This window comes from Tauraco erythrolophus, chromosome 4 (assembly GCF_009769465.1).
Source record: "Tauraco erythrolophus isolate bTauEry1 chromosome 4, bTauEry1.pri, whole genome shotgun sequence".
NCBI classification, from domain to species: Eukaryota; Metazoa; Chordata; class Aves; order Musophagiformes; family Musophagidae; genus Tauraco; species Tauraco erythrolophus.
Window position 1 is genome coordinate 11,957,334 of NC_141468.1, and position 14,920 is coordinate 11,972,253.

Here is a 14,920-nt window from a genome sequence, read left to right on the forward strand (position 1 = left end):
TCCTGAAGTGTTTATTTTTGAACACTCGCGTGTCACGAAGGCTGGTCTCATGACTTTAAACAAAAACCAATGCTGTTGCTTCCACGAGGTTAAAATGAAGTGCAATAGAAGAATTACAACCACTTTGCCTGTGACAGAAGGAAGATCAGGACTTGCTTCGGACTGAGGCTTGTCTCCGTGGAGTGACGCCAGCCAGCTGATACTTGACCTTTAGATTCCCCAGAGTCGCCACAATTTTGGGGAAGTGGCATTTGTCTGATGGCCAAAGAGGGTGATGGAAAGGCCAGGCTGGTGGCCAGGGGCAGCCATGGGCAGGTCGGAGAAAGACGTTTCCTTGCTGAGAAAATGGCCTTGCCTTGTCCCTGGCCATGGAGTGGGGGAGTCCTGCTGAAGCGCTATGGATGAGGGTGCTGCCTGGGGATGGGGTCGAGGGGCAGGTGGAGAAAGGGGAAGGTTGTGAGGGAAATGTCTGCAAGGAGGGAGAGGTTTGTACTGGCTGCCAGTGAGAGGGCCAAGGGGGCTGGGGAGCCAGGAGAGGCTGGGGGAGGCTCCCGGGGGCTATGCAGCCACGAGCCCCGGGGCAAGAGCTCGGCTGCTTCTCCGGAGCCCCTAAGGAAGGGAGGGAGGGAGGAAGGGAGGGAGGGAGGGAGGGAGGGAGGTGGCGGGGGGGGGGGGGGGGGGGGGGGGGTGGGGAGGCGGGGGGGGGGAAGGAGGGAGAGAAGGATGGAGGGAGGGATGAGGCGGTGGGAGCCCTCTCCCTGGGCTGGCTGCGGGGCGGAGGGGAGGCAGCTCCTGGGGAGGGGAGGAGGAGAAGAGGCAGTGAGGGGATGTTGTTAAACAGTTCTTACCGTAAGAGGGAGTTGGGACCCAGATCTTTCCAGTTAATCATCACACAACAAACTTAGATCATCGCAATAAAAAGCAGCTCCGTTCACTCTGCCTCCTCTAGTGACCGGCTGTGCACAGGGTCCTTCCGAGGAGCCATCTCCTCTTCTCCTCCCCGCCAGCCGCCGGGGGGGCCGCCAGCACCATGTGGGCCACCCAACTCCTGCCAGCCTTGCTGCTCCACCAGCTGCTGCTGCTTCCCATCACCATCCCTGCGGCAGGTTAGTTTTCCTACCACTTCCCTAGCGACCCCCTCTCCACCTCACAGCTGCATCCTTTTCCCTCTCCCTCTCCCCGCCGCGGCGAAGGTGGGTTGCTCGGGGCGGTGCACCGGGCGCACCCCCCCGCAGGTGGGGCAGGCGGGGAGCGGCCGCCACCTCCAGCGCCCGTCGTCTCCTACCTGCTCGTCGGGGCGGGCACCTCGCCCCGCGGCCGGGCGGGGGCTGAGGTGAGCCGGGTGCCGGTGCCCGCCCAGCCCGAGGAGGGCTGCGGAGCGCTGCGCAGCGCAGCGCAGCGGGTCGGGACAAGCCGCGCTCCGCCTGGGGCAGGGCGTTTGTGGGGAGACACGGCACGTTCGGGCGGTTTGCGGGGAGGTCGCTGCTTCCCACCACCTCCTCCCCGGGTGAAGAGGCACCGGGGGCTCGCTCGGGACGGGGGGACGCTGAGAGCGGGAGAAGGAAATCTCGTCATTGCCCATAGGTGCTCCCTGCCTTTATCAGGACATGAGGAAACCTGCGTCCTTAATTTCCAAGTGGTAGAATAAACGTTAAATGACAGAAGTTGACAAGGAGTATCCAAAACGCAGGAGAGTACGTTGGTGAAAGGAGACATCCTTGCTGAAGTTCAGCAGCATGAACATGCCATTTCCAGACTGAAATACTTGTAATTTCATTAGACGTTCCCGATGAAATCCGGGAGGAGGGGGGGGGGGAGGAAGGAACAAACAATAAGTAATCAAGTGCTGGAAGCTCTTTAGCTGAATTTCTTTCCTGAAGTGTCCCCCTTGGACTGGATATCTGAAGACCTAATTCCATGCTTCTATTGGCCCTCTGGGGAGACGTTTAAGGCAAAAAAAAAAGTTTGCAAAGGTTTCTACAAACCTTTCCTTCCTTCCTTCCACCAGCATTGTTCGGGTCAGACCTTTGCACAGACAGAAACAAAAGACAGCCACAATTCAGGGAAAGGATCTGCCAGGAGCGGGCAGAGCAAGGGCAGGCGCACACAGTGTCTGGGTCCTGGAGCAAGGTCTGAGGGCATCAGGCAACGTGCATGGCAAGTGATGTTGATGGCTTCCAAGACATAAGTACATTTCTTTAGTTAAAAATAATAAGTATTTTGAAATCGAAATTAAAAGTGGAATATTTTGTGATAGGAGGGAAAGTCACAAAAAGACTGGCAGCATCACGTGCAGTAAAACCTGTCATTCTTCCCCTACAGTAAGAGCGTGGTTCTGTAGGATGCTGAACATCTCACCAGAGCTCCTGCACTCAGTCTGCTCAGTGATGATTTTGTTTATGTGGGCATTCTTAGCAGGTGATGCAGAGATACAACACTATGCTACTACACTTTTCTGAACTCCTTTTCCATGTATATTGCCAATTTCCATTTTGAAATGACCTCTCTGAAAAGTGATGACTAGAGCTGGTTAGGAATTTTCTGAGGAAACATATTTTTTTTACTGGAAAATGCTGACCCATCAAAACTTTTCACAAAAATAATTCCTTTTAAACAAAAACTTTCTTTTGGCGTGGTTCCCCCAAATTAAATGAAAGAGCAATTTGCAGCAGGAGACATTCACAATAGCTTATGGTACCTGCTGTTGAGAAACCCTCACTTGTGAGCAGAAGCTCATCAATTGATGGGCTAGTTTGACAAAAAAAAGACAAAAAACACACACAGTCCCCCCAACATTATTTCATGGGCCTAAGATACAAAAACTGGTCTATAGTCAAGTTCCTAAGAACATAGGTCATGCTTACTCTCTTTCTAGTCAGGACACTTTTCTTGAATGACGGAAAGTCCTTGTCCACCTTGACTGTAGGCTCTTAGTGCTGGTCTGTAGTTTACCAAGCTCAATGGATATTAGCTCAATTAGATAGATTAATCTAATATTCCAACAGGAGAGACTGAAAGACAGCCTCAACACTGCCAGTATCAGTAGACTCTCTGTCAGGGTTGTGCCCTAACCAATGGGTTCTCCAGTTTAAGAGTGGATGGTTCATCTTGATGTGGAGGAAAATCAGATTTCCAAAACTTTAGAATTTCACAGAGTAGAACTTGTTTTCTGGCCAGCGTTCATAGTGACAGTTTCTTGGCAACCCTCACTTTCTTAACTTTCCTCCCCCACCCGCCTTAATATTAATCAAACCTATTGTTTGCCTTATGGGCAAGAAAGAGGACTCTTACCACATGTTGCCATTGTGCTTACCTTGCTTTTTAAAAATACATGATCTTCAACACTAGTGTCTGGATTTTTATAATCTAAGCAAGGGGAAGTTGTGCCATTTCTTTCTGAAAATATATCAATTTCTTTCTAAACAGACACGGTATCTTTTTACAGGATGTTGAATTCTTTTTATTAGGATGTTTTTAAGAAAGATTAATATTTGCCTACATATTTATTATTTTTATATATATGAAAAACAAGCAAAGTGATGAAAACAGAATTTAAAAATAGGAAAAAAAGAAGTCTTTCACTAATGCGTGTCCATACTTTTCTATTACAATTCGGTCAAAGCTGATTTTAACTGTACCTAATAATGAATGTTATTTCTTCTGTGAATGGGTTGTTTAGGTTTGGAATCCCATGTCCTAAGTTCTGTGGGAAGACAAAGTCCTGTGTCGCCAAGTTTGCAGACTAATCCATGTTGGGTTATATTAATGGGTAAAGAAAAAGGAGGGTGAAGAAAACACTGAGAAATTTTCATGTCAGCAAGCTGTCTGCACTATCAATTTCTGAGGTTCTTTTTAATATATAAAAGATAAGACGGTGATTGGTGAAAGATAAATGTGCAAAGTTTCTCTAGACTACTCGCCTAGTCATTATCAATATTCTGTAAGTCTCTGGCACTTGCACAAAGAAATTAATCTGTAGCTAATTATCAGAGAGCTTTCTTTCTTGTTCAGATATTCTTATTATTCAGTATTCTTAGACAGTATCTCCTTAATAATGCTACTGGAGAGAAACTAAAAATGACTTTTTAATCAAAGCAAAAAGTAGATTGGTATATTGCAAAAAAAAAAAGAATGTTAAAGATTTATTTAAATTTAAGATATATATTTCTGTGAAAAGACTATCAGCCAAGAGTGTTCATTCAAATTTCTCAGCACTTTCTGTAGTTTGGATGATCTGAAGCAGTTGCTAATGAAGACGTGGGAGTTGCGCTTAGTTCCTATAAATAACTATTGCTTAGAAAAAAATAAAATAAAATCCCATAACCATAATCGATGCATGAATGTTGTGTATTCCTGTGGTCTACATAGCTAAGTATATTTTAAAAATTTAATGTGATTTATACTTCCCCATCCCAGCTGTAGATAATCATTATACTATACACTGTCAACAAAGTGAAATGATACTTTGCCAGTTGGAAGACTGTATTCCTTCTGTTTAATGGAATCCTTTTGGTGCTCAGTGCCAGGGGCTGCTTGTTTTGCTCTCACATGTAATACAGCATTTACCCTGCTTAACAGATTTTCTGTTTCTATTAATGCCATTTTCATAAGCAACATAGCAGGAGAGTATAGAGTTGAAAGACAAGAGATTAAAATGTTGCATAAAACTCTGAAAAATTATACACTGAAGTCAAGGAAAGGAAAGTCTCTTATTGGAGGAGCTCATCTGTCATTATTGTAATACTTCAGTTGAGGCCAGGGTTGGAAGGGAAATGTGCAGTCTCCCTCTGAAAGCGTAATATCTCCCCTTTGGATCTTTACGCTGAACATTAGTTTGCCACTTAAGCATTTCGAACTCTTCCAAGGAGATTTGAAAGCAGGATAACTGGGCCTCTTGATGGGTAAAAGCTATATGTGGAGAAGAGAGATTGCCCCGAACGTTTTGCAATTACTTGTACTGGGTGAGTGTTGGAATTTCACTTTCTCTCCATCAGTGCTGAGGCGGGGGGTTGAAGGGCAGAGGCTACAAGGCATCAGGGAGGTGAAAAAGGATCGATCTCCATGCTTGATTGAGAAGCATGAGTAGTAGGAGAATTAGCATCACGTGAGCAACGCTTGTACCCTGCAGTGGGGAAGTATGGTGTCGGTGTCGTGGTTTAGCCCAGAGGCAGCTCAGTCACCACTCAGCCGCTCACTCACTCCTCCCCTCAGTGAGGTGGAGAGGAGAAAAATGTAACCAAAGTCCTGAGGGTTGAGATGAGAACAAGGAGGGATCATCCACCAACCCCTGGCAAAACAGGGCTTAGCTTGGGGACAAATTAGTTTAGTTCATTAACAAACAAAGCTAGATCTTAAAAACACCTCCCCCCCACCCCTCTTCTTCCCAGCTCTACCTCCTCCCTCACCGGTATGGAGAGCTGCAGGTCAGTTCATCCCATGTTGTTTCTGCTGCTCCTTTCCTTTCTTAAAGGAGGAGGACTCCCTACAGTCGTTTCCCCTGCTCCAATGGATCCCTTCCTCACGGGACAGTCCACAGACTTCTCCAATGTGAGTCCTTCCCACAGGATGCAATCCTTACCTATCAGATTGCTCTGTCACGGGCTTTTGCCACAGAGTCACAGGTTCTTAGGGAGCTGCCACTCGCTCTGGTATAGGGTTCTCCATGGGCTTCAGATGCCTCTCCACCTCATTGTCAGTCTCCAGCAGCAAATGCAGACCATTCTCTATGACCTCCTTCAGGCACAGGCATCTCCGCTCCAGCGTGGGGTTCTCCACGGGCTGTGGGTGGGTCTCTCTGCTCCACCATTAATCTCTACAGGTGACAGTGGGGATGCCCCACATCTCACCACGGGCTGCAGGGGAATCTCAGCTCCGACACATGTCCTGCTTCATCTTCGCTGTCCTTGGTGTCTGGTAGCTGTTTCTCTCAGGTCTCAGTCCTCTCTCTGCTGCAGCCATGCTGGGCCCAATGAACCTCGGCCATCCCGGAAGGACAAACTCCTCCCAGCGGGTGCCCAGGGAGCGGGGCGCTTCGGAACCCTCCAAGCCACACTGCTATGGCCATCTCCAGTTGCGTAGTGGAGGCCCCGCACAGGCAGCCGCCTGCCTAGGATACCGGGTGCCAGCCCCCCGCCTCCCCTCTCTCTTCAGTGTGGGTCCAGCCCAGTTCAGGCTCCTTTGTCCCTGATATAAATAGGGCAATCACAGAGGCGCTGATTGACTCTGCCCTGGCCCGAGGGGATGCGGGTCCAACCTGTCCAGAGGCCAGTTCCATCAGTTTGGGAGCCAGAGAAGCTTTTCGCAGCTGCTTACAGAGGCCATTTCTGAAGACCCTCCTGTGCTACCAAAACCCCATCACATAAACCCAGCTCATATGGCAACTACAAAGAACTGGGAAGGGGTGAGACATCCTCGCTGTTATCTCATTTTTTTTCTGTAGTTTTTTTTTGGCAGTGCCCTTAGAGGACAGTAGAGCTGTTCCTGAATGTGGTTAGTACCTATATGTAAAGCAGCACTGCGGCAGAGCAGAGCCGGGAACATACTCCAGATTAGTCAGATGTGTTGGCAAAATCCAGCTCCAGAACTTTTCAATGGCTTGTGGGTCTCCACCCTTGAGCTGTCTGATGAGCCCGGCCATGCCTGGCAGTCTTCGGTGCTGCTGGCGCAGCTGGAGACTGGCTGCTCCATCCATCTCCTTTCAGCTCCAGCTTTTCCTGTGACTCTCAGCCTTGGCTGGCAGTACTGTTTTTATGTATACAACATGTAGCAAGGCTCTCATCACTTCTCACAGGGGCTGGTTTGCTGCCCTCAACAGTCGATCGCTCTTTGTTTTACCCAAATCCCTGCCCTGCCCACCCGTGTTTTTCTCTTTCCCCTCCACTCCATGCCTGGAGGTCCTCAGCAGCAGCTGAGACCCTGTCGCCAAAGAAGCGCACAACGTGCTGGGTGCCTTGGAGGACACAACAAATGCTTGTAAAGATTGTGGAATGCAATACCAAATGGTAGGGATTTAATTCTTGTGCAAAATGCATAAGAAGACAAATCTTACAGGGGAAACTCCTTTCAGTAATTTAGCCAGAAGTTAGATACAGCAAGTCAGAGTACAAACTGCAGAACATTTGTTTCTGCCAATGGGTCTCAGCATCCTGCTGAGCAGATAACCTTTTCCTGGAAGAAAAAAAGCTGTCCTTTCGCATCTACCATCCAATTTTAGAATATACTATCAGTTGTTAGCATTATCCTTAGCTTCTTGGTCTTTCACGCTCACCATAGGAGAGAGTTACAAAGGCCGGACTTAGCATAAACATGAAGTTGGGTTCCAAGTAACACGGCAATCTTTGCAGCTGCTAACAAGGGGTATGCGTGCATGGGGTTGTGTCTGTGAGTGGTAATATGCAATGCAAAGCCAAAAAGAAATACATTTTTGCATTTCCTGAGTCTAACAGCTAGACTGAAAGCCAATGTAAAAATAAGGAAAAAAAATATCTCTACATTGTATATTTCAAGCTACTTTCTAAAACTTGTAGATTTTTTTTCCATGATGGCTCTTTTGCCAAGAAAATTAATTTCAGAAGTTAAAATAATCACATAATTTTCCAGATACCTTTCTGAGAAACTGTTCAATTGTGGCAAGCTCGAGATGCCTCCTTGGACAGTTGGCTTCATTTTGGTGACTTTCCATCTGCTGACTGCAGTTTTTATGCGTATGGTTGGTAAACATCTTGCACGCCAAATTACTGTCTTACATAAATAACCATGTTAATCTTAACCTGGCATCTGAGTCTATTCAATCTACAAAGTTCTTTTATTGGGCTCATTTCAGAATCCTTTAAGTTTCTCATTATGTTGATCTTTCTTTCTTTTTTCTTTGTTTTTTTCCAAATGAGAAGTCATTTGGAAAAGATGTTCACTTTTTTGCATTCTAGCCAGGAATCTGGGCATTTCTGGTACTGAAACAGGCATGAGAAGAAATCAAAGTAAATGAAAGTTAAGTTAAAAGTAAGTTAAAAGTGCTGAGCTTTAGTTCTGTTTATCAAAGTGACTCTGTTAGGACTTGCTTTAAGAGAGAAAACTGCCTTGAATACATTTGGTTAAAAAGTGCTTGCTAACTATTCTTATAGATAACAATAGTTTGATGACTATTAATGATTTTAGTGTCAGCTTTCACCTTCAACGTTTTTTCTTTTATTACTACAAGTATACTGTTAACTTAAGCATGTGGTGTCTGGAATCATTTAGTAATATGTACTTTCACCATCTGGTCAAGTTTTGGTTTTTTTTTTCTTAATGAAGCCAGTATATTTGCACTGTCGTACTGGGCCTTGCACTAATATGGAATTCACCCTTGATGTTTTATATCTTTTGAAAAGCAATGTGTTGGAAATACATCATTGAATTTAACTAAATTCATATTTTTATGAACCATATTTTATAGATAAGTTAAACACCTCACTGCATTTACATACTGTTCTTCAACCCAAGTATGCTGAGAACTATTGCTTTATTTCAAACCCTACTCATTGATTTGTCTTCGTATAGAAGCTTTGCCAAATGCAATTTTATGCATACAATTGAACATACTGTATTTCTTATTTTCATATTAAAATGTCACTATTTATACTGAGATAAGCACTCAGCTTTGATATCTTTTATGAAGAATATTTTCTGACATTTCTGTGATAATCCATGGTTTTGCAGAATTTTGCTTTGTACATTTGGTTGAGATCTAACATTTGCTTGGTTTTGTTGGTTTTTTTTATTCAGATACATACTTATGAATACCTTTCCTTAGGTGTTACCATACGATTTTTGTTGAGTATGGTATTCTCTGATAAAATGTTTGCTACATTTATTGTGTGGAACTGTGCTTTCCTGCATTTATTTCAGATGTGTTTAGGGTTAGTCTGTTTTTCTTTACTTCCTTTTTTTTTAAGGTCTTTTATATGATTGCAGATTTCTGATTGTTTTTTTCCTTCAAGTCACATGAAATTCATATCTCTTTTTTTTTTTTTTTCCTAGCTCATGGGGGAAATCCAGTTTACTTTGGCTTGCAGTGATGATTCTTTGCAAAATTAAGTTAACAGCTAATCTCATTTTGACATTCTGACCTGGTTATTAGTTATATTAGTTATAACACAAATAATTTGATGTCTTATTAGTCTGTCTGTTAACTGCTCCAGTTAAAATGACTTCGTTCCATTAAAAACGTGACACAAAGCATTAAATAGAAATCTAAAATGCTGATTGATACTAAAGAACAGGGCTATATCTTTTCTGTATTTCTGAAATAGTTGTGTTACTTTATATGACCATTTTTCTTTACTGGAATATATTTTGAATCTTCAGGTGCCATTTTATTTTGCATTTCATTGCGCTATTTCGAAGGACTGCAGTTAATTCCTGTAGTTCTCTGACAGTATCTTCCAGCCTAAGGAATTTAGGAACCTTCACTTTCTTGATTTTTATTTTTTCCAAAGATTTAGTTTATCTTTGACATCTAACAAACATAATGAACAGTGGTGCTATTATGTGACTGTCTATGTTTTTTTCAAAACTGAAAATTATAAAAGATCTTTATCTATCTATCATATGAAGACCTGTGTCCATCTTACATACATCAGTAACTATGATAATAGAAAAATTTTTTTTGATTACTCCAGACAGTTGAAAGTTTAGCACAAAACCCCCAAATAACTACTTAGTAAAATGCTGAAGTTCTGCAAGTATAAACAAGCTGAATAAGGGAATAAAACTCCGTACTAAACCATCAAGATTTCATTAAGAATCCTGATTTAAATATAAACATTCAATTTAAATGTATTTCTCCTCTCGTCTGGAAAATTTGGTGTTGAGTTTTGATGTGTTTGTTCTGTATAACAAAGGGGGATGCAAAATTAGAAGTGAAAGGAATGAAGCTTCTCACATTATCACAAGACTTCATGATGTGTTTCTTTAAGAAAGCACAAACTATTGCATAGATCAGAGTGAAACTTGGAATCCCTGGAAGCTGACATGCTGAATGGATCATAACTCCTGTTTAATAAAAGCTTCATAGAGTCTATGTCAAGTCCATAAAAGTGGAGATTTTTCTAGGAAGACAGTTGGTACGGTCCAGTTGTACTCTGTAAGGCTGTAACTCCTAAGCCTAAATATACATCTATATTAGAAAAAGCTGGACTGGCAGAGGAAAGAGAGAGACATTAACAATGAAGTAAATAAAGTCAGACAATTTCATTGTAAAATTTTGCTGTAGACAATACAAGTAGTGGTGGGATCTCATTAGAGTGGGCGAAGGCGATCTTTAGGCCTGTTATGTCTTGTATGCTATTTTGATTATCACAACAATAGTATCATATTGGCTATATTAATTTTTTACTTTTAAACAGCTAATGCAAAACCAAATCCTTCTTGTGGTCAGACTAAAACCTGAGAGTCTGAAAACTGACTTGCTTAGGTATTTGAACTCTTAATGGCCTGAAACCCAATTTATATTGAATTTCTTGACTCCTATATAGCTCAGCATCAGACTTACTCTTTTCTGCAAGGTGTGAATTTGGAATTCAGATCTAGAACATAATCAATTTGTTTCAGGACAGAGTGATGTAATAGTATGGGAGCCCAAAGCCCTTTTTTGTGTGGGACACAGGGCCTGAAGAGAAAAAGGAAGTCACTTTGCTGCCATTTTTCCATTAACCCAATGGTTAGAAAATATCTCAGAGTGGGAGAGATCAAAATACGAGCACCTTTGCTGATTCAAACGTCTTTCTCTTGTTAATCAAGAAAATGTCTTAATATCTATGATATTGAATATTATGGTATTCATACTCTCAGTTGGTTTACTGGTTCTCTTTTGCATAAATATAATTAAAATTACCACTAGGGAAGTTCTAAAATACAGGTACTGGAACCTCTTAGTGAGTTTTATCAGCAAAATGCTGCAGAATGATAATTTTCTTTATCTCTGATTGTTGATTTGGCATGGACTGAACTACTCCAAGAAAAGGTTTTGTTGTAAATGTTTTCTCTCAGATGCTCTACAGTTTGAGCAGTCTCAGTTAAACCTTTGTATCTGAGAAGATTATACAGAAACCTAATATGAAAAAGGTCATAAGGGAACTCAGAGCTGGGTTCTTGTATCTCCCAGGTAAATGTCTTTCACTGTGAGGAACATCTTTTCTTCAGTAGATATTTAAAGCATTTTATGAAAACAGAAGTGCTCCAGAGGAGACAATGTGGAAATTCCAAATGAGGTCGTGGAGTACTTGTCCAATGCTACATCCTACTAGAGCACATGTGGTAGTTCCCATTTCCTTGAGCTGGCTGACCTCTTCTTTTTTCTGTTCAACCAAGGTTGCTACCATGTTAAGAAATAGAAAGAGGCACCACTCTCACCCTTTTGAGCAATTTTTTAAGTTGACTGAAGAAATATTTTCAGTATGTGGTTGTTTCTATTGAAGAAAAAAAAATATTGATTCATATTTGACTGGATTCTTTTGTATTTGAATCAGCTACTATTATTTTCAAATTTAAGTGGAATGTCAGACTTCCTTAGTAATATGATACTCAACTACAAGAAACATTAGAAGACATGGCCCACAAAACCAGCCAAGAGTCCTGATTAATCAAAGTTTAGGAAACTGAAATGAGTGACAATCGCAAATTAATAACATTAGTTGTAACATATTGAATGATAATCTTTAATGTAAAACTTTTCTAGGGCATTATTTGATTTAAGATTTTAACAATAAACCCACCTAATTTGAAGTAAAAAGGCTCAATTATTTTTATTTATTTTGTTGTTAGAGTTGTAAAAGTAATGCTTTGTGTTATTCTGATGGTTCTAACAGTCACACCACAGATGCATTTGGCCCTTTGCCTTTTGGATTATAGGCAAGTCATAGAATGTTGTTGTTTGAAAGCTAAAGTAAATCAGGCTATTATGAATTGCTAAATGCAAGATCAAACCCATAATCCTCTTTGGACAACTGCTAGGAAAAGAAGAAAAAAAAAAGCAGAACTGTGAACCATATTTTTCAGGCAGAACAGAATTTCTTGATTTTTTTAAACCATATTCTTGCATGCTAGCTGGTGAGTTTAAGAAGCTGTTATCATTGGGAATTAAGATAATGACACTTATCAGTAGATGGGAAATGCTAGCATTAGTAACTGAAAGAAAATACTTTGATATTTCTTAACAGATTCTTACCTCCATTTGACATAAAAGTCTTGTCTGAGACTTTATAAGACTAACAAATATGTCTTGTAAGATAATAGATTGAGAAATTTACCACAAAAGCTTTACAGAAGACTTGTTTTTCTGTGGTTGTCTTAAAGAGCAGATGCAATCCTTTTTGCAGCTCTTTGGCTCTATTACAGGTACAGGAAAATATAAAGCAGCTTCAGTTAAGACAAAATAGCTTCCAGTAACTGGGTGCTGATACTCAAGGCAAGAGTGTCCTCACAGCATTTCCCTACACATAATGATCTATTTTGGGTGCTTGTGCACTCACAAACACAAGGGCTGAAAGTGTTTAAGAGAGCTGATATGAGTCCCTAACACAACACCAAAATATCAATATTCAATCTTTTAATCAAAAGCTTCTTCATATAATAATAACATGGATTTGGAGGTAAATGATTTTTTTTTTCTGAAAATGTTTGTAGTTGGAATTAAAACTGTGAGCTATTAAGTGCAGAGGAACAGCATAGTTCACCTTCAGCAGTTCAAAAAGGAGAGTAGGATGGGGAGAAGATTACCTTATAGGGACATTGCAGCATAGATATTCCACTCCTTTGATTTTCTTTTTTTTTTTTTTTTTAAAGGCTGAAGATTGATGAAATCTAATTTAAATATCTTTGGTGTATTTTTAGGTGTCTTAGTGAAAATTCACCACTGAGAGGTGTGATTTAGCTGAATCCACTGAAAATGTGAGCTCACTTAATGATCAGGAAGTTCTGCAGAGGGAACACCCTTAAGTCCTCTTTGGCTTCGCGAAATGTGGAGTTGATAGGGACTCCTTCAGAGCCTCAGCTATTACAATTTACAGAGTTATTCTGAGCTTCTGTACAGGGTGCGCCAAGGAGAAATTTACTGACCTAAGTGCACTCTGCACTTGCATGAGGAATCATCTGTTCAGGATAACTGAGCACGAGGCTGAGGCTTCATATACTTGAAAGACTCTGGCAAAACTCAGTAAATTGATACCGAGCATTCGTGTTCTATCATTATGTCAGATTCCATTCAGAAAAATGAGGACAGCTCTGAAAACAGTCACATGGAAAGAAGTTACGAAAAATACTATTACCTGCTTTGTAAATTAAAGAGCTACTCATTCACCTAACCGTACCTGGGTTAACCATCTAATCCAAAAATATCATCTGAGATCATTGAGTGAAATAGAAGAAATAGATCCAAAGGGCATTTTATCCTCTCTGTATCATTCATCTGTCAGAATAGGGAGATTCACTCTGCAGAGGTACTCATCTGCCTTCACTGATGATGTAGCAGCCTACACTGGCAGATTGGTTTCTATGGAAAAAACCCAAACATATACATACATATGGAGAAAATTGTGGGTTTTCTTGCAAAAATGAGAGAGTTTTCCTCTTGCCAAACATCTCTAGCCAGTCTTCCCTGCTCAATTTCATACTCCTTCCTCTGGGCCTTTGAACAGAGACATGGAAACCCGATCAGTGTGTTCCTTCCTGCAGAAATCTTTGCAACAGTGTAGACTATTTCCATGCTATGGCCTCTGCCTTCCCTCATCCTTTTTTCTGTGGGCTAACACCTTTAATTCAGTCACACCTAAACTGGACACAACACTCACACTGCGTCTTCACTGGAGCAGAGGGAGGACAAATGATTGTTTCATGTCACTTCTAGGCTCCACTTCTTTTCACCATTTATGATAAAAAGTTTGTTGTTTTAAGAGCGATTTATCACACTGAGATCATGATTCTCTACGGCATTTATATACTTTTCCTTCTGACTAACTATGCTTTGTCCATCCAAAAAAGACCTTTGCTCACCTTTTTCACTTGAGTTTTTCATGGAAATATTGATAAGATCTTGGATTATTAATATCAGGCATATTTTGGGGGTTCTGAAAAAATTTTTAAAAAGGTGAAAAACTTTCCTCTTACCAGCAGTGTGCCCGGGTGGCCAAGAAGGCCGTTAGCATCCTGGCTTATATCAGAAAGAGTGTGGCCAGCAGGACTGTGATTGTCCCCCTGTGCTTGGCACTGGTGAGGCCACGTGTTGAATACTGTTCAGTTCTGTCCCTCACTACCAGAAGGACATTGAGGTGCTGGAGCATGTCGAAAGAAGAGCAACAGAGGTGGTGAAGGGTCTAGAGCACAAGTCTTACGAGGAACGGCTGAGGGAACTGGGGTTGTTTGGCCTGGAGAAAAGAATTCTGAGGGGATACCTTATTGCCCTCTGCAACTACCTGAAAGGTGTTGTAAAGAGGTGAGTGTCAGCCTCTTCTCTCAAGTAACAAGCAATAGGACAAGAGGAAATGGCATCAAGTTGCACCATGGGAGGTTTAGACTGGATATTAGGAAAAATTTCTTCACTGAAAGGGTTGTGAGATATTGTAACAGGCTGCCCAGGGAAGTGGTTGAGTCATGGTCCCTGGAGATATTTAAAAGATATGTAGATGTGGTACTTAGGGACATGATTTAGTGGTGGACTTGGCAGTGCGAGGTTAATGGTTGCCCTTGATGATCTTCAAGGTCTTTTCCAATCTAGATGATTCTATGATTCTATGATTTTCTAGCATTATGTAAGTCTTTATTTGAAATTAAATTTGCTATAACTCCTACCATTCCTGTTTTTAAGAATGGACATCACCATCTAAAATAATCAGTTATTCTCAAGTATCTGCTTGTACCTTATTTTTGTGAATTTCTCTATGTTTTA

General features: G+C 41.6%; 1 protein-coding gene across 1 annotated transcript in view; it reads left to right on the plus strand.

The window, feature by feature from the left end:
• Positions 1-1,030: 1,030 nt before the first annotated feature.
• HGF (hepatocyte growth factor) overlaps positions 1,031-14,920 on the plus strand; it is a 60,780-nt gene continuing 46,890 nt past the window's right edge. The window contains exon 1 of the mRNA XM_086609859.1: positions 1,031-1,106. Coding sequence (XP_086465985.1) covers positions 1,031-1,106 — 76 coding nt within the window. The remainder of the gene's footprint in view (positions 1,107-14,920) is intronic.